Source organism: Acartia tonsa, chromosome 1 (genome assembly GCF_053477335.1).
Source record: "Acartia tonsa isolate MP-2025a chromosome 1, ASM5347733v1, whole genome shotgun sequence".
NCBI lineage: Eukaryota > Metazoa > Arthropoda > Copepoda > Calanoida > Acartiidae > Acartia > Acartia tonsa.
Window position 1 is genome coordinate 6,319,340 of NC_137260.1, and position 26,775 is coordinate 6,346,114.

At 32.3% G+C, this 26,775-nt stretch overlaps 4 protein-coding genes across 7 annotated transcripts in view; all 4 read right to left on the reverse strand.

Annotated features, from left to right (window-relative positions):
- On the reverse strand, nt 1–3,553 carry LOC145306436 (coenzyme Q-binding protein COQ10 homolog A, mitochondrial). Its single transcript, XM_080148569.1, has 7 exons — nt 3,431–3,553; nt 2,382–2,444; nt 1,976–2,031; nt 1,220–1,335; nt 821–895; nt 352–458; nt 1–92 (listed from the first exon to the last, which is right to left on the reverse strand). Exons 1-7 carry the CDS (start codon nt 3,506–3,508, stop codon nt 6–8), a joined length of 582 nt encoding a protein of 193 aa, XP_080004695.1. The 5' UTR covers nt 3,509–3,553; the 3' UTR covers nt 1–5.
- On the reverse strand, nt 3,547–5,824 carry U2A (small nuclear ribonucleoprotein polypeptide A'-like U2A). The gene is made up of 5 exons (XM_080149008.1): nt 5,686–5,824; nt 5,140–5,234; nt 4,367–4,760; nt 3,995–4,085; nt 3,547–3,805 (listed from the first exon to the last, which is right to left on the reverse strand). The coding sequence occupies exons 1-5, from the start codon at nt 5,809–5,811 to the stop codon at nt 3,750–3,752; spliced, it is 762 nt and encodes a 253-aa protein (XP_080005134.1). The 5' UTR covers nt 5,812–5,824; the 3' UTR covers nt 3,547–3,749.
- On the reverse strand, nt 5,811–22,832 carry LOC145305730 (uncharacterized). Of its 2 annotated transcripts, XM_080147601.1 has the most exons (20): nt 22,709–22,832; nt 21,822–21,982; nt 20,122–20,219; nt 19,403–19,712; nt 19,052–19,234; nt 18,662–18,767; nt 15,099–15,210; nt 14,479–14,547; nt 14,020–14,113; nt 13,616–13,673; nt 13,120–13,210; nt 12,729–12,777; nt 11,626–11,823; nt 11,130–11,240; nt 8,318–8,421; nt 7,612–8,005; nt 7,286–7,354; nt 6,680–6,761; nt 6,570–6,643; nt 5,811–6,174 (listed from the first exon to the last, which is right to left on the reverse strand). In XM_080147601.1, exons 1-20 carry the CDS (start codon nt 22,722–22,724, stop codon nt 6,133–6,135), a joined length of 2,421 nt encoding a protein of 806 aa, XP_080003727.1. In that variant the 5' UTR covers nt 22,725–22,832; the 3' UTR covers nt 5,811–6,132. The 2 variants fall into 2 exon arrangements, with proteins under 2 accessions (XP_080003727.1, XP_080003644.1); XM_080147518.1 differs by having other exon boundaries at nt 6,570–6,761.
- Nucleotides 22,781–26,775, reverse strand: part of msl-2 (male-specific lethal 2) — a 14,488-nt gene continuing 10,493 nt past the window's right edge. The window contains exons 16-18 of one of the 3 annotated variants that reach the window (XR_013874812.1): nt 25,209–25,293; nt 24,759–24,947; nt 22,781–22,920 (exon numbers count right to left, since the gene is read on the reverse strand). Coding sequence is in view for 2 of the 3 variants with exons in the window: in XM_080147703.1 (XP_080003829.1) it covers nt 24,897–24,947; nt 25,209–25,293 (136 nt within the window). In the remaining variant the exon portion in view is untranslated. Of the gene's footprint in view, nt 24,948–25,208; nt 25,294–26,003; nt 26,119–26,775 lie in introns of those variants that run through there. The other 2 variants (XM_080147703.1, XM_080147804.1) reach the window with 2 other exon arrangements.

The following is a 26,775-nucleotide window of genomic DNA, read 5'->3' on the forward strand; positions in this document are numbered from 1 at the left end:
AAGTATTAGGCACCGGTTTTACTTCGTTTATTCTGTTTAATAATTTCTGACTTCATTTTAACCTTTTTCTCGCGTCCATACAGAACTTCCGCCCTATTTACCAATACTTAAATTTCTATATAGAAGTAACAGGATGTCTCTTTGTGTGTCTGTTGCTTAGAAAGTTAAAACAAACGGACAGACACAAAAAGGAAAAGTAAGGGTCGACTTCCCTTCCCCCTTCTCAAGTGCTTCTAGAGGCTTCAAGGGGGGGGGGGGGGAGTAGCAGTTAACTATCAAACGCTAAAACTATAAAACACATCCATCAGGGCCAAATTGGAGTTGGTGAAATAAAATATTTAAGTAAAGGTTCCTGGTTAGAAAAGCATTCATATTTTTCTTGACAATATCATCAATGAACAGAGCAGCTATGTATGAGTGGTAGGAATTCTGAAACTTGAAGGACACCGCAAAATCAACTGTAATTTTATTATCATTGTTTATCAAATAAAAGGTAGGTTTAAAGACTATAGTCTAACTTTTCATTTGTCATAGGAAAAGCGATAAGACAATAGACAATAAAAAATGTACATCCCCATTCCCCAGTGATGTTAAACAAAATTACCCCATAACTTCTATAGATTAAAATCTTTAGTAAAAATATTTGAAAACTAGTATGAAACCAATCAATCGAAATTCAATAAATCTACCCAATATTTTCGAGCTAACGAGTAAGATACTATGATTATAAAACTTGAGGTACCAGCATCCGTACTTTATATTGTAATACCCTCCCCCCCCCCCCCCCCGGCCCCCCATTAAAAGTTAAAATGATAATTTCCTTGAGTATTTTTAGGATTGTCTAAATCTGGTGTAAATTTCCAAACTGTGTGTAAATGTTCAAATAACTTCATATCTAAAAAAAGAATTAATTCTTACAACGTTTCAGACACAAAAAAATGACATATAAAAATATTTTTAACAATGCAATGTGACACCCAAAAATATACATTAGTTTGTCCTTAATTTTCCGCAATTAAAAGAATAAATTAGAAGGTATTCACTTGTATTTTATTGTGATAAATCATCCTACAATAGTTGATATTAAATATTATATATTTCCCCCCCCCCCCCCCCCCTGTGGAAAAGCCTCTAGATATTAAAAACAGCTGTAACTAGATAGGGTTTAACACACGTAACATGAGATGTGTAGGATATATTGAAAAAAGGCTGTATTTACCTTTACAAACAGCTGTAACTAGATAGGGTTTAACACACGTAACATGTGAAGTGTAGGAAATATTGAAAAAAGGCTGGAATCTTATCACTAGATTGGCGGATAAACTTGAATCCCGTCTGAGAAAAAATAATATAGGTATTATTATTAATCTTATGGAAGAAGGGACATAAGACTGTAAATTAAACATATTCCAAGGTTTTATTAACACGATCTTTCTTTTTATGACTTTAAACTTTGGTTACTCTTAGTCTTGTTAAATCTTTCTTGGTTTGTACAAACCTTTAATGTCCAACCATTTCCACCATTAAATTCAATCTACCGAAGTGGTAATTTTGCTTATCATAATTTGGGGTTAAAATCCAACTAAGGGGGGGGGGAAGTTTTGACACATTTGCGTAAACAGAGAATATAGGCTTTATCTTTGGACTTAGAGGTTAGGTTATTAGAGATAAAATCATTCTTATGTGATGAATTTTCCCATGTTTTAAGATTTTTTGGATAGGCCTCCAAGTTCAGGAGCTGCAGGCCTATAAGAATGATTTTATCCCTAATAACCTATCCTCTTAGTCCAAAGATAAAGCCTATACTCACTGTTCACGCAAATGTGTCAAAACTCCCCCCCCCCCCTTGTCCAGTGTCCACTGTCCTACTCCTGAAGATATCTTGTTTTATTAAACGATACACCAAAATAGGAAGTGGCATGGAAGGAAGTATCTAATGAAGATTGAATAGTAGCTGCACTGATGAAAGTATTACCTTAAAGTAACAACTGATTTCTTGCAGTATGGAATAAATTCTTGATAATTTTCAACCTAAAATAAAAAAAAATTTCAAAAAAATAATTTAGTATATCCATAATAAGAATAGGGAGGGAGAAGACATTGGTTCCCAAAGTTTTTATAAAACTCACAACCTTTACGGATTTTTAGCGCAACCTGCTCCTCCCTTTTTCGTCTTTTGTCTTATCCATTAAGATCTGATATTTTAGGATTCTACATATTTTTACCTTAGAAACGACATTAAACAGCTGATCACAAGAATATCCAACTATTCTTTGATATTATACATATAATTCTATGTTTACCTTAGAAACGACATTAAACAGCTGATCACAAGAATATCCAACTATTCTCTGATATTATACATATAATTCTATGTTTACCTTTGAAACGACATTAAACAGCTGATCACAAGAATATCCAACTATTCTTTTCTCACTCCATACCTTAAATGACAAAATCATTGATTTCACTAGTACATTTTTTTCATTTTGGTATTAATAAAAATATTAACACAAATAAAGGGGACTATGCTCGAACGAGAGCAAGTATTTTTAAGCACTTTATAACAGTGACTGAGTATCTTTTTGGTGAATATACATAGTAAGTTTAATCTAGTATAGATTAGTCGACTAAAAAGAAGATTTCACCATAGTTTTACATGAAATAAAATATCATCAAATGTTTTGTTGAGTTCAAGCTATTTTTTGACACAAAAGTATACTTTTCGATAAAAGGAGTGGTAACTTGTAATATTGGAAACAGTTGGATTAATATACTTTAGCAATTTATTGCATTTAATGATTTTTACCGTGAAAACTTACTCGGTTCAGTAGTTACCGAAATCTTATGATACAGACAAACAAACCTTACTATTTTAATAATAGACCATCGGTCCTAGCCTCTAGAGGCGAAGCCCTAAGAGGTTTGATCAACCTAATTTAACGTATTTTAGATTAAAAGAAATATAAATTTTTTTTTCTTTTCTATTGCTTGGGGGGTGTCCCAACCCCCAAGAAAATAGTTATAAACCTTCCCGGGACCTATATGAAGCTACCCTGTAAAGTAGAACCCGATCAGTTCAGCAGTTAGCGAGATCCTTCGGTACTAACAAACAGACAGACATCGTTCTACTTTGTATAATAGACTAGCGGCTACGCCCCTAGAAACCTCTAGGGGAACTTAAGGTAGGAGGGGGAAAAGTCGACCTCATCCCATTCTAAATTTGAGTTCAAAAGAGCAAAAAAATATATTTTAGGGGGAGGGGGTTGAAGACACCCTCCCCAAAAATAGTTTAAAACCTTCCCATGACCTATAAGAAGATTCACTGTAAAGGAGAACAATATCGGTTCAGCGGTTAGCGAGATCCTCCAAGACAGACAAAAAACGCTTACTACTTTATATAATAGGAGGATTATTAAAATCAAAAGACCTGTGAATCAGTCCCATAATTTCTGAACAGGGGAGAAAAATATCTTTGGCTTCTGAACAGCTGTCGATGTAAATTCATTTTTATGGTTCTTTTACTTTATTTATTCATCAAACATCTTATTCTGTAATGAAAAAAGTTTATTATTTACAGTACAACTGTAAGAAATGCAAAATAATTCATGTTCTACTATTATTTTCATCATGGTAATTTGCGGATTTTTGTGAGAAAAAAAATCTCATAAAAAATTGCTTGGTGTAAAAAATCTGCAATAAGTAAGGTACAATAATATTAACAAAATAATACAACAAAAATAATTTTATTATTCATCCATTTCTTCGTCTGCGTTGCCGTTGGAGTTTCCATTCTGTTGCATGCCTGAAATATAAAAATATATAAACAAGGATGACAACATCCAATTCCACATGCAGCATAAAAACATTAACTTAAACAACTTAAGTCTCCAATTTAGAAATCCTCTACAAATAATTTTAATCTACAGAAGGGGCAACTTTATTTCTTATAATTCGGGATTTATATTGCATCAATTGTATATAAAGATCCTACCTGGCATTTTGCCTGTTCTGAGCATGTGATTCAACCTTTCTATTTCCTCCAGAGACGAGGCCTTTGCAATCATTTGCTTGATGTTCTTCACCTGATAAAAAGTAAAGAATATTAATCATATACATTATTGTAATGATTTGTCGAATTTTCTCTTATGCTTACACTTATTTACTTTTATAACCATTATATACAACAGGTAAATATTCTTTTAAAACGAAATTCATTTTAATCTTCAAAGTCATGTATAAATAATATTAAGATTTACAAAAATTTAGTTTTGGATATTTAAAATGTTAGTTTGCCAATCTTCAAAGATAAATTAACATTGTTTTATCCTTTATTTGCCAATCCATCCCTAACACAATGAATTACCTGTTCAGGTGTGAGACCCGCAGAATTGTTGGCAGGTTTATTTGTGGCCTCCGGCAGCGGGGCTCCAGGTACAAATGTCTTCGCCTTGGCGCTGATATCCTTCAACTGTGTCTTGCCCTCTTTGGTCTTGAACAGTGACTTGGCGGCATCGCGCTCCTTTTGGCGGATTTTCTTGAAGTCCAGCACGCGTAGGCTGGGCAACTTGTGGATGACGTAGAGGCGGTAGTTGCGCTTCGTGACCACGGGGTTGTGGAGCAGCGACATCATTTCTAGACGCTTCAGGGTGGTCAGTGGTTCGAGATCTGCTAGCTCTTGTAGGGAATTATTTGTTAGAATCAGGGTTTGGAGGTTGGGGAGGTTCAATTCTAAACCCTCGGCGATACGAACAATTCTAGATATTAATCCATTATCAAATATTTTTTGTTGTAAAAGGTGTAAACTGTAAATAGTCGAAATCTAAAAGATGGCATAAATTTGAATGAATGAAGTATCTCCAAAAAAGTAGCTTTATGCGACTAAAGCTAAGTCGATTACAAAAGTATTTTAAATGGCAAATTGACTGTATCCTGAAAAACTTTTAGACAGCAAACTGTATTATAGTTTCATTTAGGAAACTAGAAAGGAAACTACAATACAAATATAATTTATTTTCTTTACGGACGTTGAATTATTTCAGTTTGAAAAAGTCAGTGTTTCAGTGTGACAGATTAACAGACAGACCCTAGTTTAAAGAGTAGAAGCGCTATTAAATCTGATTAAAGGATGAATTCCTGTTGTTATTGAGAAGCAATGTTTTGAGTCGTCTAAGATGTGGGAATCCATCAAGTTTTCTGACTTCATTATCACTCAGATCCAAACAGTCATACTGCAAACGTTCAAGGATGTTTTTTTTTCTTAAGACATGGATGTAGAGGATATAACACGGGTACCCAAAGTTTTGTAAACATAATCTTTCATTCGTTGGCTTAAAACTTTTATTGAATTTTTATAGATTGCTTGAAAATAGCTGTGTTCAAACTTCTTCACCAATAATTTTAATCTACAAAAAGGTAGATTGTTCGAAAGACACTTATAGGTTAAAGCGCCAAATGCTTAACGGAGTGTGTTAAGACTAAAAAATATAAAATAAGACTATATAGTAGCTTCGCCCCTAGCCTCTAAGGATAGCTGGAAGACGTGTAAAGAAAATGGCCTAATTCCACCAAAGATATTTATGAGGCTGCCATTAAAAGCAAAACAAATATCTTATACTTTTATAAAAAAAATAACACCTATGGTACTACTTTTTTCAAAGGGGATAAAGAAAAAAACCATCCCTGATCTAATGTAGATCCTAAGTTCTCAATGACCGGAATCTTGTATCCTCTGAGATCCAGCTCCCTGTCCCTGACAGGATTAATGTACTGGCCTGCACCCTCAATAAGCTCCGGCGTACACTTCACCATTATATATCTGCAATTTTGTTTTAGTTTGGTTCATTTTTTCAATTCATTGTGGTAGATTTTTTCCGGCTAAATATGTATGAGGAGTGAGAAAACAAAAGAATTAACAATTATACCTATTAATACATAAATCACAATCAATTTTAGCAACTTTTTCTTAATACAAAAATGTAATTAAAAATGTGCCCAGACATAAAAAAATTTATCAAAAAAAAACGAGAAGCTGGACTATTATTAAAAATTTTCTCGAACATAATGAAACTCTTGGCATAATATTTCAATTTTACTTCCCTTATAATAAATATTCTAATGTTTAATTGTGTGCTAGCTGTCATACATCATATCATATGAACCATAGTCTTCTCCCTGAAAAAAATAGCTTTGAAGAACTTTCGTAAAACTCTTTGTTTTAAATAAAATATTACGCTTAAACTAAAATCAAACAAGAACATAAAAATGAACTTTAACAGGCAATTAAACACTGTTCTTAAATAAAAGTATATGTTGATTATGGGTTGCATCGCACATTATTTTAACTAGATATGTAATCAGTCAAACGCTTTGTTTATATCTAAACCACACAATTTATGAAATATGGACTGTGGAATTTATTTGATTCTTCCCCAAAACTTTGTAAAATAGTTTGTGTCTTTAGATTATAGAGGAAGCGGCTTTCTTTTAAATAAGGAATTTTGTTTATTATAATTAGAAGTTAAATTAATCTACCTATTTCATCACAGTATTTTAAACGTCAATTTCACCTGTTGTTGATTATTAACATCGGACCAAGCATCCACAATCAAAGGAACATTTCCCCCACCACCATCATCTTCAATATCATTATCCACCATGTCAATGGAATTAGGATCAGTATTGTCAACAGTATAATCATTATCTTCAAATGTCTCGTCAGCCTGTGAAACACTTTCGTCTATGACAAGACCAATGCTGTCCTGAAAGAATAGATATAAAATATATGTGGTTGTATTGACAGGTGCTAACATAGACCTCATTTATTAGTTAGTTCATTCATCTAGAAGGAGAAAAGGGGATGGGATAAAAGGGGTGTATGAGATGAATCGTTATTTTAGCCAGCCGTGAGTAACACTTTATTAGAGTACATGAAAATATGGTGCAACACCTAAGTGTTAACATTTCGAATGCTGAAGATTAGAGCATGTTAGAAAGGATATAGAAAAGGCGTGAAACATGAGAAAACTCAATAAATGATTGTTTGCCCAGAGATGGAGTGAGCATTGGGCGGTTTAGTACATTAGGCCTTAAAGTCTAATAATAACGTTTTCTTATTCGTTTACGTAACAACCTTAGAGACTTTAATTTAATTTTGATAGTGTCCAAACGTTTCAACCACTAATTGTAATCTGCAGAAGGGGTAATACTATGTATCATATTTGGAGATGTACATCAATTTATCGGCCATTGACTTATCCCTTTAGATCCCTGATAAACATATTACCTGCGATGATTCTTGAGGTATATCATCAGACATAGAGAATGTATTGGCAATGCTAAATCCTTGAAACTCCTAGAAAGATGATAGATTAATTGCATGTTGATACAATATTATGATGATGCAATCTTTATAATAGTGTGCCTTATCTTCCCGGAATTATCATTTCAAAATCAAGTTAATACCATATTTCCGTCCAAAAACTTGGTATAAAAAAATTACAAATCAATATACAACATTGTAGAATAAAAATGGAAGTAGATTTGCTTCAAAAAGAGGATCATACCATACAACTAAAAGCATTCTGAATAAGTTGATACATCAAAACTAACCTGGCCAAAAAACTGTGTTTCAGGTTCTGAAAACTGTTCCAGATCCATATCAAACTGGGACTCAAATGACTCCTTGATATTATCTAGCAAATCTTTGATAACAAGCTCATCCTGCTTCTTCTTCTCAGCAGTATACTCGTCAGGCAGTTCTGTTTTAACTTTAACATTATTTGATGCCTCATAGACATTAGTCTTAATTTTAGCTATTTCAGCAACTTTAATTTTAGATGTTTCATGATTGATTTTTGATGCTTCAGGTACAGCAGTAGTAATATTATTAATAAGACTATCATTGGATTCATGAGAATCATTTACTAATCTTGTGGGAGATAGTTGTGAATCTGAATGTTCAGGGTTGGATAATTTCTTCTGGAGGTTGATAAATTTTCTTGTCCTAGATCAAATACTTGAATATATATCTCTTTAGCTGAAAAAAAATAAGAGAGCAGTAATCTTAAGGGATAAGACACTGGATTATAAATTGATTTTCATTCCCTATGATGATAAACAAACATATACCCATTCGGTTGATTTAAATTATTGGTTGAAAAGTTTGGACACTTCCTGTTTAAAACAAGCCAATAATAAAAGGCAACATACAAAAAAAAATCTGAAGTAAAAATGAGTACAAGTTTACAGAAGAAAACAAGAAAAAAATAGAAATAACATAATGTGATAAAAATAATATAAATATAAGTATTTGTGCCTAGTTTTAGGTTTATCACAGGTTCGAGTGGCCACAGAGTTGAGATCAAAATTACTTCGGATCAGACATTTCAGGTCCTCCAACACATGCAGTTTCTTTAATACCTGACACAAGGATAAATGTTTTAATATTAAATGCTTCGGGTCATGGAAAGAAAACGAAGTAGCGGGTTTCGTCTTCACAGTAGCTTTTAAAAGGTTATTTAAGTTAAGTAAATGTTAATAAATGCTCATAGAGGTAGGAAATAAGGCCGCCCTATGGATAAGAGCCCCCCGCAGGGGCTCAGGGGTGTATATTCTGCACAAGATTCATTTTTTTCCCTGCAGCAAAATTTATCATTTTTCTCCCTCCTAGTTTTTTTTCCAGCAAGGAAGGGGATAAAATGGAAAAATATTTTCAAAACACTTTATTTTATTCATATTATCCCCCCTCCCCACATATTCTTTTATTTTTTTTTCACCAAAGAGGGGAGAAGAATGGAAAAAAATGCTTTCATTTCTCTTAATTTTTACATTTTCTTCCCCCAACCACATATTTTTCATTTGTTTACCCCCCCCCCCCTTAGCAAGGTCAAATTTGCAAATATACACCCCTGCAGGGGCTAGAAAGAGGAGAAAAGCTACTGTGAAAATACGCTACTTTGCTTGCTTTCCATGAACCAAAACTACTAATTTACACTTCAACAAATTATCCACTTAATCAAGTTTACATAAAGATTGTATTTTTTTTTGCGTATTTTCCGTAAAGTTATGTGTTACACCTTAGTCAAATGCGCTTATTAAGTCAAACTGTTCTTTATCGTGACCATTTAATGTATATACACAATATACGTTTGATCATAATTAAGAACAGTTTTAATAAGCGCATTTGGTAATAATCGGTAACACACATCTTTACGGAAAATACGCGGAAAAAATTAACCCCTATAGGGTAAGGGGGGCCGGGAAGTTTCGGTAAGGGGCTATTTTCGGTAATTTCGACCTACCTTCATTAAATGACCTTTTTCTCCATGTTCCTTTCAAATGACAGAAAAAAACATATAAGCAAATTTGTTCCTTATTAATTTTTTTGTAAGATGAATATTAAGGGTACTTATTGGGTCTCAAAGTCGGACGAAAAATTTTTTTTTTCAAAAATTTTTTAGTAGGTGTGTAAAGATCGACGTACACAAAAATTGGTAAGACCTAGAGCTGATCCGAAAAACTTTTTGAACTAAGAATTGCCCGCTTTTTCCAAATCCGTTGAGAGCTTTAAAATCGGGTTAATATTTTTTTCAAAAATGACCAAAGTTGGCGCCGGGGGAAAAATCGGTAATTTCCAAAAATAATTTACTATATGTATTTCACTAACCTAACCTTAATTTTCTCAGGAACCATTTGACCAATAGAGATGATTTCTTAAACTTAAGCTTTTATGCTTATAAACTACCTTCTAGTTTAGAAGTCACCCCCTTGCCGCCAACCCCTAGCCCTCCGGGGCTCAAAAAAACCTAAAAATTAACCTAACCTTAATTTTCTCAGGAACCATTTGACCAATAGAGAAAATTTCTTAAACTTAAGCTTTTATGCTTATAAACTACTTTCTAGTTTAGAAATCACCTCCCTGCCACCAACCCCTAGCCCTCTGGCCCCTGGGGCTAAAAAAAAACCCTAAAAATGAACCTAACCTTAATTTTCTCAGGAACCATTTGACCAATTGAGATGATTTCTTAAACTTAAGCTTTTATACTTATAAACTAAGTTTAAGTTTAGAAGTTGCCCCCCTGCCGCCAACCCCTAGCCGCCCGGGGCTCAAAAAAACCCTTAAAATGAACCTAACCTTAATTTTTTCAGAAACTATTTGACCAGTAGAGATGATTTCTTAAACTTTAGCTTTTATGCTTATAAACTAACTTCTAGATTAGAAGTCACCCCCTTGCCACCAACCCCTAGCCCTCCGGGGCTAAAAAAAAACCCTAAAAATGAACCTAACTTTAATTTTCTCAGGGACCATTTGACCAATAGATATGATTTCTTAAACTTAAGCTTTTATGCTTTTAAGCTACCTTCTAGTTTGGAAGTCACCCCCCCCCCCCGCCAACCCCTAGCCCTCCGGGGCTCAAATAAAATTTAAAATTGAACCTAACCTTAATTTTCTTAGGAACTATTTGACCAAGAGAGATGATTTCTTATACTTAAGCTTTCTATAAACTAACTTCTAGTTTAGAAGTCACCCCACTGCCGCTAACCCCTAACCCTCCGGGGCTCAAAATTTAAATAAGAAATTTTAATTAAGGTTAGGTTCAGTTTTAGGGTTTTTTTGAGCCTGAATATCTTACCTACTAACAACCTAGATTAACCCTATTGATGTTATAAATAACATTTTGACACAATATCATGTTATTCCTAGATAAAAATGAACAGAAAGAAATATCATAAATGAAAATGTATGCAGGGTGAAAATGGTGAATTTTTGTCAAAGATGACACTTTTGCTTCAAATTAAATTTTTGAGGTCAATTTTTAATCAATTTTCATGTTTTTTGGGCTAAATCTATAGTTCAATGTGAGCTTTTTTAGGATCAGGCCTAAAAAGTAATAAAATACGTTTTTATCTTATATTAATTTTAAGTTTAAAAAAAAAAAAATTTCGTTTTTTTTTCACCAAGGGGGGGGGGGGAATGGAAAAAATGTTTTCAGTTTTTTTAATTTTTACATTTTTTTCCCTACAACCACTTATTTCCCCCCCCCCCCCCCTGAGCCGGGGATCCCATGTAGAATATACACCCCTGTAGCTTTTTAAAGTTCAAATTAATATTTTTATAAATTCCTTACCTTTGGGGATGTGGGTACAGTATTCGGAGGTGACAAACTTTCTTCATCTGATTTTCTTTTTAAATGGAGAAACTCTATTCTTGAGGTGAGGTCAGATTCGTTTATATTTATCTGTAAAGAATTTATCTCTGTCATTTTAATATTCTTAGGATAAGTATAAATCACTAAAAAAAACTTTCCATGATGCTTAATTAAAATATAGTATCAGTAACAAAGCACTTAATCTGTCCGTAGAATATCGGGAAATGGGAAAAATGTAGATAGATTGCTTTTACTTATTAACTATTTCCTTTTTAAAGAGCATTAAGTAACTTTCCTTGTCTTTCGGTCCATCGTACTGTCAAGAGAAAAAAATATTAAGGTTTCGTGATTTATGATCAATCAACGATTAAACCGAATTTTTTTTTTAATTATCCGTTTACCAATCACTTTGCTACTTTGCTACGTTGTCACCCTTGTTTTTCTGTAAATCATTAAAATGACAAATAATTCTTTCCTTTTGATGAGTACTAATCTTGTCACCATCAGGCTGACAACCTTCCCCTTCCTGGTTACTGGCCAGTTCTACCTGGAGCTGACTGTCCTCCAGCCTTGCCTGCAGGCTGTCTGTCCAGGCCTGCTCCCAGTCTGTGCCAGAATCAGAACAGCTATCTGACAGACAGTCGGAGTCACTGTCGTTGCCATTTGGCAGGTCCTGTAATTTAAAGAAATGAGGTACAATGTGAAACTGTAAAAAAGGGGGTTGTATCACAATTGCCATCAAAAACCGTTATCTCCCGCCGAATTTTGTTGTAGCTTTTACTTGCCAAAGGGAACTGTCCACGAACGAGAGTAAGTGATTCTAAGCAACTTCCAGCATTGAAGTATTTCTTTAGAGTGAATATACTAGGTTTATGTTTAATATTTGGTTTATCAACTAAAAAATTGAGTTTTAGCATTGTTTTATATGAAGAAAAAAAAATTTGAAATGTTTTTTTTTTTATGCAATTTTATCAAACACGGCAAAAAAAGCATCAAATGCTGTAAATTGCAAAAGTACTTTAATTAAACTGTTTACTATATTACAAGTTACCAATCCTTTTTCTAAATATACATATTTAATCAAAATATTACACTTTAGTGTAAAAGCTTTTAAAAAACAATTTGAATTAGGTATTAAAAACATTTGATGATATTGCACCAAAAAATGATTTACTTTTCAAATTTTTTTTTATATGAAACCATGGTAAAACCTAACTTTTTAGTCGATAAACCAAATATTAAACAAAAACCTATTTTATTCACAGAAAAACTACTATGGATCAATGCTGGAAGGTGCTTAGAATCACTTGCTTTCGTTCGTGGATAGTTCCATTTTAAAGCATTTGAGGCAAACTTCTTTTTATCTTTAAAAATGATTTACCTTACATTTAGACTTGTTACTTTACAGTTGTTCAATATTTTTTATCATTAAAGCAACTGTCAATTTTTGTGGTCGAATTCTATTTATAAAGTCTTACAACACTTTACTAAATGGGATCTTCGCCAATGGCCAGTCTCCCTTTGGCGACAAATGCAGATGTAATTATATTATACATTAAATATTAAAAGAATACTTACTAAAGATTTCTTAGGTAGCTTGGTAACAAAACTATTTTCTGACTTTGGCCTGGAAAAAAGGATCAAATAAATAAAACTGGAAGAGTTAAATTTTAAAATGTAAAATGTGAATATAAAACATACGTGGATAGGGTAAAAATTGTCTTCAATTTAGGTTGCTAACATGGATATTACTTATTGGTAAGTTCGTTAATCTAGCAGGAAGGGAAGGAATGATGTAAAGGGGATTAATGTGGGCGAAATCTTTTTTTTAGTCAGGTGTATTTAAGTTCATGATTATTTGGTGTAAGATCCAAGTAATAATAAATCCATTGTTTAAATGTAATATCTTGAATTAAGTTAATAAATAATCCATAAAATTAAAACTAATAATTCCAAAAATATTTCTTACTTTGGTCCAGGACGTTTAGCCGCCAGCTTAGTGGGAGATGATGTTACAAAATAATGATATGGATTTATGCACATCTCAGAAAAACTTGAACCTAAATCAAAGAAAAAATCGTTATAGCTCAAAAAAAAGTTTAGACCTAACACAGGAGCAGAATATAAAACGGAACATAAAACGTGTTACACGCTAACAAATTAATAACACTTTTTGAAGACCACTCTATATTGGAGGTCCCTTGGGCCATAACAAAATGCAAAGAAGCATGATAAACTGTTATTAGTTGAAGAATTAAAAACTATTTCATAAAGTTATAAAAAAAAACTAAAAAAATGTCAACAGTACCAAATGTAAGTTTGATACTAAAATAATTTCACAGGCGAACAGACAGAAACGTACTGACATGAAATAAACATTTAAAACAATGTACATATATAGAGTAACTTCGCTACCGAATATTATAATTAAAAATAAGTAACGGCCATCAGGATATAAATCATACCTGCTACAAAAGGATATTTGCATTCTTGAATTGGTTCTACTACATTTACATTAAGAGCCTAAAAAGCAAAAATGTAATTTGATATTGAATTTTACCCACAAAAAAATTATAGAAAAGGAAGAATTCAAGAATAAATATGTTTGTAGTAACGTATCAAAACATTATTTAATATTAAATCCACTTTAATTGTTTAAGTAAAAAATGGGTGGGGGGAGGGGGGGAAAGGAGAGCTGAGGTTGGGTACGAAGTGATTTATAATGCATTTTAAATTCTTGTTGAACAGCCGGCGGACGTGCCTCCATAATTATAGGAATAATAGGATACCTGTGCTACTAACAAATATTTGATATACATAAATAATAAATATTATATTTAATTTTTATAAATGTATTTTCTTACTATACCTGTGGATTAGAAAATATTTGAACTAGAGCTAAATGTGGATGAACTTTCTTCGTGGACTTGGTCCCATCTTGACTAGATCGCGTTACTGTTATCCTAAAAATATAAATTCTTATGGGACCATAGTTCCAAGTATTGCGTGGTGCTAATTCGAAGTGGAAGGGATAGGATAGAAAAATAGTCTAAATCCATCCCAAGACTTTAATTTAGCAATAAAACATCCAGGAAATTTTTCGTAGATTTCCTTAAATGAAGAGCTCAATCGGTTTGGATTACATTACTACTTGATATAATAAGATACTTTTTGATTTGTTACCACATTTAATAGAAAAATGTAAAACTAAAGACAGGTTTATTGTATTATAATTCCTAGCGTTTATTTAGTGACATACTGACCAATGGATGTACCCGGCTCTAGATATAGAGTAACTGCGATACAAATAGGGAGAAAATTGTCTTACCTACAATCCTTAGATCTAGGAACACTAATACAGAGGCCAGGTCGAGATCCATCTTTATTCAACACAGCCCTTAATAAAATTAACTTTGATTTATTGAGTTTGTTTGTTATGAGAAGTTTTATAATTCACAAAGGAATTTTATTTAGGGATATAAAGGGATAAGACAATAGCCGATAAATTAATGTACATCCCTAATGATGATGCACAAAATTACCCATTTTGTAGTTTACAATTTGTGGTTGAAAAGTTTGGACATAATGAACCAACCAATAAAATCAATAAAAGTCCGCAAAGTTGTTGAGTCAAAGAATAAGAAAACCAATGCCTCCCCCCCCCCCGCCCTGAATTTTACCAATAAAGAAGTAATCAAGTGAAGTAAGAAAATTAATAAATCTATGCCTATGTTGTTAATGAGAATTAAAACTTATTTAGGTGGTTAAGAATATTGCACATTCTTTAGGTTTAAACTACTGGTGGAAAAGCGTAGAACCAACTAATCAAGATTTAATGGTACCAAAAGGTTTTAAATAAACGAAAGAGAAAATGAGTTTATAAAACTTTGGTTACTTGTGTAATTATCAGTCGATTGTCCCCTCCCTCCCTCCTACAAAATTATGTACCTTGATAATTTTTGTAAATCTCTGAGGTTATTTTTAAGTTTTCTAAAAACACAAGCCATACATCTCTCAGCATAACTGTCCACGTTGGCAAACATCGAGTGATGGTATGACACTGAAATACAGATTGATTTGTTTTTTTTTTATTGGCAATGAAGCTTCTCTGAATCTCTACATTAGTTAAGTGTTTCTCTGTCTATAAGTGATGCTAATAAACTTTTAAACCTCTCAAGAAGCCATTGGTTTTTATAAATAAAGGGTGTGCAAAAAAAATGCGGACATTTTTAAAATTGAAATTGCGTGTTAATAGTAGAAAATTCTTATGCATATCGTTAGAACCGTTATGAACTCTAGTTTTTAGAAATATAAGAACGGATCCTGTGCTACGTATAGTTAGGGAGCTACGTGGTGAAATGTTCCTATTGCCTTAAAACTTATCTTGCGAGTAAATTATCAAATATCAAAGTATAAAAAGATTGAATAAAAAATTGCAAAACAAGTTTATTTTTTATTTTTAAACAATAAATTCAAGAAAAAAATATAAAATTAACTAATTTATTAACAAACCAACAACAAACAAAGAAGTTAACAAACTACCTAACAACATACAAAGAAGTAATGAATAACTAATAATCATTTTTAAAGATTTGATCTCCATTTTTCTGTATTATGGCCTTTGCTCTTGCTGGTATAGAATGAATAAGCTTTTTGCACAAATCTTTGTGAGCAATAATTTCTTTCCAGGCGGAAATTATTTCCTTTCGTAGATCCTTAAGTGTATTTGTATTTTTTTTACTGCTTTTGGTAATGGAGGTTGATAATCCTTGAAAAGATCACTCACAAATATTACGCTGTCGGAAGGGATGAGACCCTTAGCGGTTAGGCCTCCCCAGATCATTTCCCCAGGTGAAAACTTTTCTTCTACCTGGGTCAGCAGATCCCCAGCTGCATGTCTACTCTCAGACCATATGACATCCTTTTTAGAATTCCTTGTAGGGTGGCAGCGAATTTTTGCTGAAAATTCTGTGTTGATTAAGCGGTGCCACCTAGCCTCCCTCCGATTCTGGGACAAGAACCAAAACGTTGAAGTAAATATTTAAAAAACTTAACCCTCTGTTCTTTTTGGGCATCATTTTTTTTGTGTTCTATATTTGTGGTACGGTTTAGCCTTTGATGATTTTAGAATATTTCTAGCAGTAGAAACACAAACACCTGTAGTGGCAGCAACTTTTTTTTTCAATATTTTTTTTAATTTTCTGGTTTACTCGCAATTCAAGTTTTAAGGCAATAGGAACATTTCACCACGTAGCTCCCTTACTATACGTAGCACAGGATCCGTTCTTATATTTCCAAAAACTAGAGTTTATAACGGTTCTAACGATATGCATAAGAATTTTCTACTATTAACACAAGCCGCGCATTTTCAATTTTAAAAATGTCCGCATTTTTTTTGCCCACCCTTTAGGATAATTAAAATTTTTTACTTTTTGTTTATATTTCATTCTATAACACTCTCAATGACTGGAAGTATATTTTGCAAATGGTTTAACACAGATTCGCTCCTATTGGACATAATCAATATCATCCTTGTTATATTATTTGTAGATTTGGATTGGCTTATATTAATAAACATGTAAATTAAAGATATTATAATGCTTTCTCTCAAATCTTTCTTTTCCAAACCTTATTTTCAACTGATTTAAAAAGTGAAGAGGGGTGGGTCAATTCGATGCTCGACATGGTACTTGGAGGGAAAACACCTGTTCAGTTACCCAAAGAACAATTTGCTGATTTAGTAATTAATAACGTTTCAACTTTAACCCATTAGTGCCGAGCGCCACTTTTATGGACCGATCGAGCTGAAAATCTCAGGGAAGCTTTATAATGGTAAAAACGGAATTCCAATTTTTTTGTTTTGCTCTAGTGGCGTGCACAGGAAAGTTGCAATAAAACCCGGTTCGGCGCGAGTAAAAAAACCTTTCGGCATTAATAACCGTTTTTGGCGTTTTTTGGTGCTTTCCCCCGGCATTAAAGCCCGTTTGCGACCTAAATACCCGGTTTTTTGGCCCAAAAAGTTAAAAATGTAATTTTTGAACGCCCAAAGTGAGATGAACACTTTTTAGAACTTTGATACGATCCGTAATTGAAAACTACATAACCTCATGTAATTGATAGAGCTACAACTAACATACAAAACAATTTATATCACATTTAAGATTTTGGCTATAGGTGCCGCCGTTTTCGGTTAAAAAAGCCCATTTCGAAGAAGTTTTAAAACTTTTGCTAATATTTGTATTGATAATAATGGGAGGGATATTGATAATGTAATTTTTGAACGTCCAAAGTGAATTATAGAGTAGCAACTATTCTAGTAGTATCAGTAATTGACAAATATATAAAAAAAATATAATTTTTATTGATAAAGGAAAGACTAGAAAAGACTTATCACATATCTTTGGCCTAAAGTATTTAAAAAATATCACAAACAAAAGAATAGAATAATACAGTAATATCAAGATAACAAAAATGGCCTAAAACCATCAAATTTGCATAGAATACTGGTTAGTTACGCCCCCATCCTGTGGGGAAATGTCAAGATAAGCAAAATGGCCTGAAACCATCAAATTTACATAGAATACTGGTTAGTTACGCCCCCATCCTGAAGGCGATGACAAGATAATGAAAATGGCCTAAAACCATCATATTTACAAGTAATAATAATTGAATTTTCGTGTGTTATGCCCCCATCCTGTAGGGCTATGACAAGATAATCAAAATTTAAAATAGTATTGTTTTTTTTTGAGAGAAAAAAACATATCCCCACACCCCTTAAAAATATTTATGTAATAAAGTCTAAACCAAGATATATCTATCTATCTGTCCATCCATCCTTTTATTTATCTATCTAACAATTGTTGATTATCATTGGGAATCTACATAAATTTATCGGCCATTGTCTTATCCCTATATATCAGTCTATCTATCTATCTATCGGTTCTTTTTATTTATCTATCTATCAATTATATTTATCATTGGGAAATAAAGAAATTTTTACATTTGAAGAGAATAATAAATGATAAAAAATATCTAATATATCTAATGGTTGAAAAGTTGAAACCGGGTATTTTTACTCATGCCGAGCAGGGCAATAAAACTTTCGGGTATTTTTACTCACGCCGAACCGGAGTTATGTAGAACATAATTAAACGATAAAAAAATCATATAAAAAATAATAATTTGAATAAAACGATTTCACAAATGAATGTAGTTGCCAATAAACTTTAAATTTCACGAAAAAAATCACTAACTTTACTTCATAAACAAAAAAGTTAGAAGGGGTATTTTAAATCACCTTGTTTTTTTTGGTTCACCCATTTTCGATGAAAGATTGTGGCCGACCTAATAGATAGAAACGCTTCTCTCTGGGGGGAATTGAAAAACAGCGCAGTAAAGGTTAGGCTCATGCGAGCATTATGCAATCCTGAAACTGAAAACCGGTTTTTTTTGGCATTTTCTGGAACCGGGCGTTAAAAGCCGGTTCGTCACTAATGGGTTAATAGTCTTACCTAAATTATTGATATAAATATTAGAATCAACAGTTTTCTTCTTCAAATTGATTCCAGGTATGTCGGAAAATTCTTTTATCTCCTCATCTGATAGATTTTCCAGCGTCTAAAAAGAGGTTTCATATTTTAGAGCACTAAAACACCACTTCGCCTTATTTTTAAAATACATTTAAAATAAGGGGGGTGGATTGTCTTTTCTCTAATGCCAGCCACTGTGGTGGGCTCAGATCAACATTTTGATGCCCTAACCCTTCATAACCTAATTTAATCTAAAAAATAAATTTTCAAAATAAGGGAGGATGGATTTCTGTACTTGACTAGACGCTACTTTACGATAAACATAGAGTAGCTACGCTATCTACACTACTAGAAATTATAACTTATTCTTACCTTAACTGGAGTAACATTAGTTGAGGATAACTTGGGCGACGTGGCAGGCGTGGAATTAACAGATTGCGGCAAAGACTTGTTTGGGGATAATTTCACTGGTGATGGCAATGTTGTTGCGCTACTTGGGACCGAGGGTATTCGTAGCAGCTGGGTTTGGATACTATCAGAATGATTTATATGCTCCTAATAACAAAGAAAATAAAACCTTTAGACATAATAAGTATTACATTTTTAAAGAGAAGCTATTCTACAATTAGGGTCAGTCTGTTCGTATTTGAATTTTTTTATGATAATTTATAATCCTATCTATTTGAATTTTTAAAAGGACAAGGTTTTTAAGATTTTCTTTGCCTGATATGAGGGAGGAGGTTGAATGTTATGTAATTGTGCTATGGGTGATATTGTAATATTACTGCCAGGACTGATGGACAATCCAGGTACAGTTCCAGGACTAATGGATAATCCAGGTACAACAGGAGGGCCTGGACTGATAACCAAGCCACCAGGACTCAAAATAGCGCCACGTGGACTGCGCTGCTGAGATGTAATTTGTGAACTTGGTATTTTGATCTGCAGGCCGCCATTGATTATTGGCTGCTGCGGCCGGTAGTCTTGGATTTCAGCTAGGCTCAGCGGTTGCTTTGGAAGCTTTGGCAGTGAACTAAGTGTTGTAATGTTAGGAATTTTGTAATAACACGTTCTCTTATTCGTTAGCTTTAAACTTTTTTTTCAGAGGCGTGCAGAAGGGGGGTGTGTCCTATCCAACCCCCCCCCCCCCCAGTAAAATTTTTACTTTTAAGTGAATGGGTGGACACCCCATAGTTTTCTTAATACACCATCCCCTCGATTTGGGTTTTAAGGGGGTGTCGAAATTCTTCTGGCAAACTCCTCTGCACCCCAAAGAGTACTTTTTATTAAATATTGGTAGGTTTGTTAAAACTAGCAGTGCCTAAACTTTTCCATCAATAATTTCAACCTACAGAAGGAATGAAGAAGAAAAAATAATGAAAATAAAATAACCAAGATAATTTCATTGCTTCTTTATATACTAATTCCAAATCCCCACATTCCTTGGTATAATTGTATGATCTTGGGGATAACTGGTATTGTCATAGTGTATTGGAATAGTTGGGGCAGGTTCCACAGGGATTAGGTTAAGTCCCTCAGTCTAAATAATCAAAAAGATCAACAGTGAAAAATGTCCTTCAATTTTTCTTTTCTTTTTACTATAACCTACGTTATTAAAGAAGATTCTTTTACTGCAAATGCATCCCAATCAAGTAATGTGAAAAAATTACAAATTGCAGTTTCTTAAAAATGCTTTTGTGATGAGCTAAAAGGCATTTTATAAGCAAGCTTAAAAGTGCCTACTAAATAGAATTGTAACCACATGTAATAGATTTTTATGCCGCTCATGTCTATGGAGAAATTAAAATTAAGTAATAGCCTTAACTCCATACTTCATCTATTATCAATTTTATTTTAAAAAAAAAAATTAATATCGTATGTTCTAGTCCTCTCACATACACCCTTCCTCACTCCCTTATTTTCACACTGGAATGAAATAAAATCCTTTTAGTTAATTTCTGTTGCTGTTTCATATTCCTAATTTTTTTTCTTTAAACTTGTACACATCTATTGCAAAGGCTATCCAATATTACCTCTCACGAGATTGTTTAGTCCTTTGACACTGTACATAATTATTATTTGATTGATCTATCCTTAATTTTTTATTCATATTCAATTTTTTTGTTTGTATATGAATATTTAATACCTGTATTATAATACTGTTATTATTTTTACTTGTTATGTGTGTCATAAAATAAATATCTTATCTAATCTAATCTATTTCACCTTTAAAACTCATTAAGGTCACTGTGGGCTAGAATTGAATCAAGACAAAAGTAAGTGCCGAGCCCTGAGACCTATGTATGGTGAAAATAGACATAAAACCATGATGATTCCAGGTAAAACCAAAATATTTCAGCGGAGGCTTTTTGAGAAAATTAGATTTGAAAATTTCAAGTTCAATTTTCACCCCCTAGGAGTTGCCGCATAAGCAAGACAAGAAAAGCAAATATTATTTATATAAAGTTCTTCATAAAACCACTCTTGAAGGGTGTTAATAAATGGCCATTTTTATCACTTGCTTTGCAAAGGTCACGAAAATTCAGCCTAAAATAAATCATATATAGAGAGGTTTTAAGAAGGACTTCATAAAAGCAAAGTTGTTCAAAATTCAAAATAAACAATATTTGCTTTTCTTGTCATGATTATGCGGCAACTCCTAGGGGGTGAAAATTGAACTTGAAATTTTCAAATCTAATTTTCTCAAAAAGCCCCCGCTGAAATATTTTGGTTTTACCTAGAATCATCATGGTTTTATGTCTATTTTCACCATACATAGGTCTCAGGGCTCGGCACTTACTTTTGTCTTGATTCAATTATAGCCCACAGTGAGGTACTTTTCTTAGACCTTTTTCTAGATTAATATTGAATTCTACGATTTTTTTATACATAAAAGAAGAGTTATTTTAATTTTTCTTGCACAACATTTTTCACATAAAGCTTAATTTTTGGAATCTATGTACCTATTATAGAGGCCGCATTTTTAGAGATAATGAAAAACACCTTTTATAAAATAATGTACTTTATTTTACAGAGAACAAGGACATATAATTGTTTTCTCTGTATTTCTTCTGGTTGTGTCAGAAAAACGGAAAACGCATTTTCTTCAGAATCAGCGTGTATGTCTATTGTTAGAACTAACCTGCATAGGTAGAAACTGTCCATGATTAACCTGAACACCCCCACCACTACCATCATGATGGTTGGAAGCTGGAGCTTGGAAAGGCACAGCATGTGAACTACTACTAGGATGGAGGTCTGCTAAGGACATGGAGTAAGCTTCTAGTGGGTCATACACAGGCACTAAAAGTGGTTCCAATCATACAAAAGTTTAAATAAAGAATTATGCCTATACTTTCAGTGGATATTTGATGATACATATGCGATTACTCGTGTTATATAGATTGTAAATTAATCCATATTAGCATTAATTTAAACATACATATGAGATATAGTATTAATTTTTTAAAATTTTTATCATTTGACAACATGGACAATTAAAGACACCCCGAACTCAACAAAACGTTTGATAGAATTTTGACTAAAACTGAAGGACATTTTTTTTACTTTTCTTCAACTTGAAGTGGTGAAACATAAATTTTCTCGTCAATATATCAATTATTAATAGTGATCTATTATATTTTTAAAGAAAATACTCAGGGTCAATGCTGGAAGGTACTTAGAATCAAGTGCTCTTGTTCGTGGATAGTCCCCTTTTATACTAAAGGGGTAGTTGCACGAAGTGCATTTTAACTTGAATTTAGTGAACTGTGTATTTTTTTCTGTTCGATGTTTTAAACTTCATTTATAGGACATATATTTAAAAGCATTTCAATTTCTAATAGGTAGTTTTAAAAACATCAAGACTTGAAAATCATATTTTTTGGATATATGCAAAATGTTTTCCGAAAAACATTTTAAATGCCTTTAATGCAACTATCCATTTCATTTCCATAAACTACTTCCCCCCCCCCCCACCTTCTTTATTTTACCAATAAGATCTAGTACTTAAATAAAGATAAAACTTACCATCGCCCTCGTCCATGTTTCAAATGTTGGATGATAACAATTCTCTTTTCCTCCACATTATTCTAATTTAAATCTTAAAGCATAAGAACATCATCACATTAAGCAAATTATTTTCAGTACAATTCATAATTTTCAATGGTTTTACCTAATTGAGATATAAATAGTAAATTAGACTTTAGTTATTTTTTAAAGGAGATAGTTTCATTCGGTATCTTTTGTAAATGTGGATTAAAACAATCGTTATATTATTACTTAGATGTTGCACCGGATTTTTATGTTCTCTAATAAAGTGATAATTGCAGTAGGATAAAATAACGATAACCCATCCCTCCTACTGGTTGAACTAACTGACCAATAAATGAGGTTAGCAATAGATGTTAGTAATTAAATTGGCGACAAATTTTCCCTTGTTATTATATCCACTTACTGTCTATATCCATTGTTAAAATGTATAGGCTCAATAGTCATGAATGATATTTTACCCATAATTTTAGGACTAAGAAACTGTGAAAACCTTTTTTAGAATGAAAACAAGATAATTGTCCTTTTGTGTACAAGGATATGAACATTTAAACAATCTGGAAATTATTACATATTTGAACGCACAACTAAAATTTTGGGGCAAAAGAATATAAAATTAATACTAAATATCACTAATGAAACTATCTCTTTATTTCATTTTCTTTGTTAAGCAAAAAAAGATCTATTTAATGACCAATTCACGTAATTTAATCTCAAATTAAGAAGAAGCTATTATAATAGTTATGGGATTTCTATTAATAATTACCATCTAAGATTACATTTAAGACAGATGAATATTTACAATACTATTTCTTATTTTACATAAATCTTACATACCTAGTATCTGTTAACTTTTTATCTACTTAATTAAAAACTTTTAAAATTAAGAATTTAAGTGTTTAGATCTATGTATAATGTATTTTTAAAAGTGATTTTTTTATATGAAAGACCGTATCATTTTGTTGATAATAAAAATCGTTATTAAAAATCTTTTAATAATAATATTTCGAAATGCATGCAAGTAAAAAAATGATCAAACTACAATTTTATTGGAGTAATTCTGTTTTATTTTGATTTTAGGCCATTTTTTCGAAATTCATAATTTCACTTTGGAACTGGAAGAATTTTCAATAGATCAGGGAGTATATCCACAAGCAACATTAAAAATACATTTTTAAACAAACTCGATGAAAAAGTATACACTGTAAAAGAAGGAATCTAAAAACACAGAGATTCGAAATAACAATGCATTGACTATTTGTACTTTAACCTTTGATATCTACCTTTTTTTTACAGTGTATAACCATTCTTAGACAACATACATAAATTTACAAGTTACTATCACTAGTTTCAATATTTAATAACTAGCAGCTACGCCCCTAGAGGCCTTAGTGGCAATTAAAATGTTTTCTGTTAAAATATCTAAGTTAAGAAATAATAAATGTTAATATCAGCGGTTTTTATTCATGTTTGTACACGAAAATAGTGCCGCCTAGCGACCCTACCCTGAAATAGTTATAAACCTTCCCAGGACCTATTAGAAGCTACATTGTAAAGAAGGACCATATGGGTTTAGATACAAGATATATCCTATGACACACACACAGACAGAGATTCTGTTACTTTTATATTCTGATAGGCCAAACAAACAAATGCACAATAAAAATAAAATCTTAGGTACACACACAATATTTTTATAACCCGAGTGGATTTACACAACCTTAATGCCCATGCAATTATTTAAGTCAATGATTTTGGAATAATCATAACAGCATGGCTTCAAAACCGATTGATATCCACTGGATTAGAACCAGTCCTTAGCCATACTAAAAACCATTTATAGCAGTTTTCCACGAATATTAAAACAAAAATCATAAAAGAAAAACCAGTTTTGTTAACTCCCTGGTATTCGTCCCCTGGGGGCTAAATGGCTTTAATCCTATATCTTTTAATTTTAATATCCGCGGAAAACTGTATAATAAGCTGCGATAAATAACTAATTTTACTTAAAGGAATGTTTTAATCATACATTTGTATGAAAACTGGTTGATTTTGAATCTTTAAGTATGACAGACACAAAAATATGCTGTCCTAACGAAAGATCCCCGAAATAAGTTTTTTTTAATGAAAAAATAAAATATTTTTTTTTTGTATGTAAATGAATGAATTAAGATGAGGTTGGTGTATTTTCTGTATCTTCTGATTCTTGTCTTACCACCTACAAATATTCATGTATTATAATCAGGGAGGGAGGGTACATCATGATGTAAATTAAACTGATACTGATATTCTCATTTACTAGCTCAAAACTTTGCATACTTTATATAAAATCTTGATTGATTGGTTTTAACTAGCAGTGTCTTAACTTTTCAAATAATAATTTTATTCAACAAAAGGGGTAATTTTGTATTCCATCACTGGGAATTTACATAATTTCTTTCCAATTTGTAATGATACAACACAAAGGACTAAAATTTACCTGAATATTTTTTTGATTTTTGAGTAATGTAACAAGAGAAACTGTTTGTAACTTCACATGAGATAGCTTTCCATTCAGTGGTATCCTAGAATAGATAGATAGATAGATAGATAGAAGATGGATAGATAGATAATGAACAAGAGAAACTGTTTGTAACTTCACATGATATAGCTTTCCATTCAGGGGTATCCTACAATAGATAAGATAGATAAATAGATAGACAGGATAAAGGATAGATAGATATAGATAGATAGAAGATGGATAGATAGGTAATGAACAAGAGAAACTGTTTGTAACTTCACATGAAATAGCTTTCCATTCAGGGGTATCCTAGATTAGATAGATAGATAGAAGATGGATAGATAGATAATGTAACAAGAGAAACTGTTTGTAACTTCACATGAGATAGCTTTCCATTCAGTGGTATCCTAGATTAGATAGATAGATAGAAGATGGATAGATAGATAATAAACAAGAGAAACTGTTTGTAACTTCACATGAGAAAGCTTTCCATTCAGTGGTGTCCTAGATTAGATAGATAGATAGAAGATGGATAGATAGATAATAAACAAGAGAAACTGTTTGTAACTTCACATGAGATAGCTTTCCATTCAGTGGTATCCTAGATTAGATAGATAGATAGATAGATAATGAACAAGAGAAACTGTTTGTAACTTCATATGAGATAGCTTTCCATTCAGTGGTATCCTAGATTAGATAGATAGATAGAAGATGGATAGATAGATAATAAACAAGAGAAACTGTTTGTAACTTCACATGAGATAGCTTTCCATTCAGTGGTATCCTAGATTAGATAGATAAATAGATAGATAGAAGATGGATAGATAGATAATAAACAAGAGAAACTGTTTGTAACTTCACATGAGATAGCTTTCCATTCAGTGGTATCCTAGATTAGATAGATAGATAGAAGATGGATAGATAGATAATGTAACAAGAGAAACTGTTTGTAACTTAACATGAGATAGCTTTCCATTCAGTGGTATCCTAGATTAGATAGATAAATAGATAGATAGAAGATGGATAGATAGATAATGAACAAGAGAAACTGTTTGTAACTTAACATGAGATAGCTTTCCATTCAGGGGTATTCTAGAATAGATAGATAGATAAACAGATAGACAGGATAAAAGGATAGATGGATATTAGAACAAGGAGAGACAGATAATGAACCAAAAAACTATTTGCAACTTCTCATGAGTTAGTTTTCCATTTAGGGGTATCCTACAATATATTCATATGTTGATAGTCAAGACAGGATGAAAGGACATATAGATTATAGATAGATAATTTTGCAAATTTGCCTGTAATGTAATACTGTTATTCAAAGCTCTGACAACAGCAAAAGAAACAACTTTTGACGTCTTTAGTTATGACAAAATTTGAGTAGAATAGCATTTAACATAGACAAATGAACTAGGATGGATAGATAATCCATATATAAAATAACAGGATGTATATCTGAAACTTCTTATAGGTCCAAGGAAGGTCAATAACAATTTTCCATCAAGTGGCCTCTAGGGGCGTATCCGCGAATGTATGTATT

What these genes read in the sequence shown, in the direction of transcription:
- LOC145306436 (XM_080148569.1), bottom strand. Translation starts at nt 3,508, where the DNA reads ATGAATTTACATCGACAGCTGTTCAGAAGCCAAAGATATTTTTCTCCC. An exon ending in AGTTACAGCTGTTTGTAAAG is followed by an intron (nt 896 to 1,219) that starts GTAAATACAGCC and finishes TTCTTTTTTTAG; the next exon opens with ATATGAAGTTATTTGAACAT. An exon ending in TGAATGCTTTTCTAACCAGG is followed by an intron (nt 93 to 351) that starts AACCTTTACTTA and finishes TTGGTAAATAGG; the next exon opens with GCGGAAGTTCTGTATGGACG.
- U2A (XM_080149008.1), bottom strand. Translation starts at nt 5,811, where the DNA reads ATGGTGAAGTGTACGCCGGAGCTTATTGAGGGTGCAGGCCAGTACATT. An exon ending in ACTTAGGATCTACATTAGAT is followed by an intron (nt 5,235 to 5,685) that starts CAGGGATGGTTT and finishes CTTGAACGTTTG; the next exon opens with CAGTATGACTGTTTGGATCT. An exon ending in CGGGTCTCACACCTGAACAG is followed by an intron (nt 4,086 to 4,366) that starts GTAATTCATTGT and finishes ACTTTTTATCAG; the next exon opens with GTGAAGAACATCAAGCAAAT.
- LOC145305730 (XM_080147518.1), bottom strand. An exon ending in GATCATACAATTATACCAAG is followed by an intron (nt 19,713 to 20,121) that starts GAATGTGGGGAT and finishes TACAACACTTAG; the next exon opens with TTCACTGCCAAAGCTTCCAA. An exon ending in TGTGATAAACCTAAAACTAG is followed by an intron (nt 8,006 to 8,317) that starts GCACAAATACTT and finishes TATTTGATCTAG; the next exon opens with GACAAGAAAATTTATCAACC.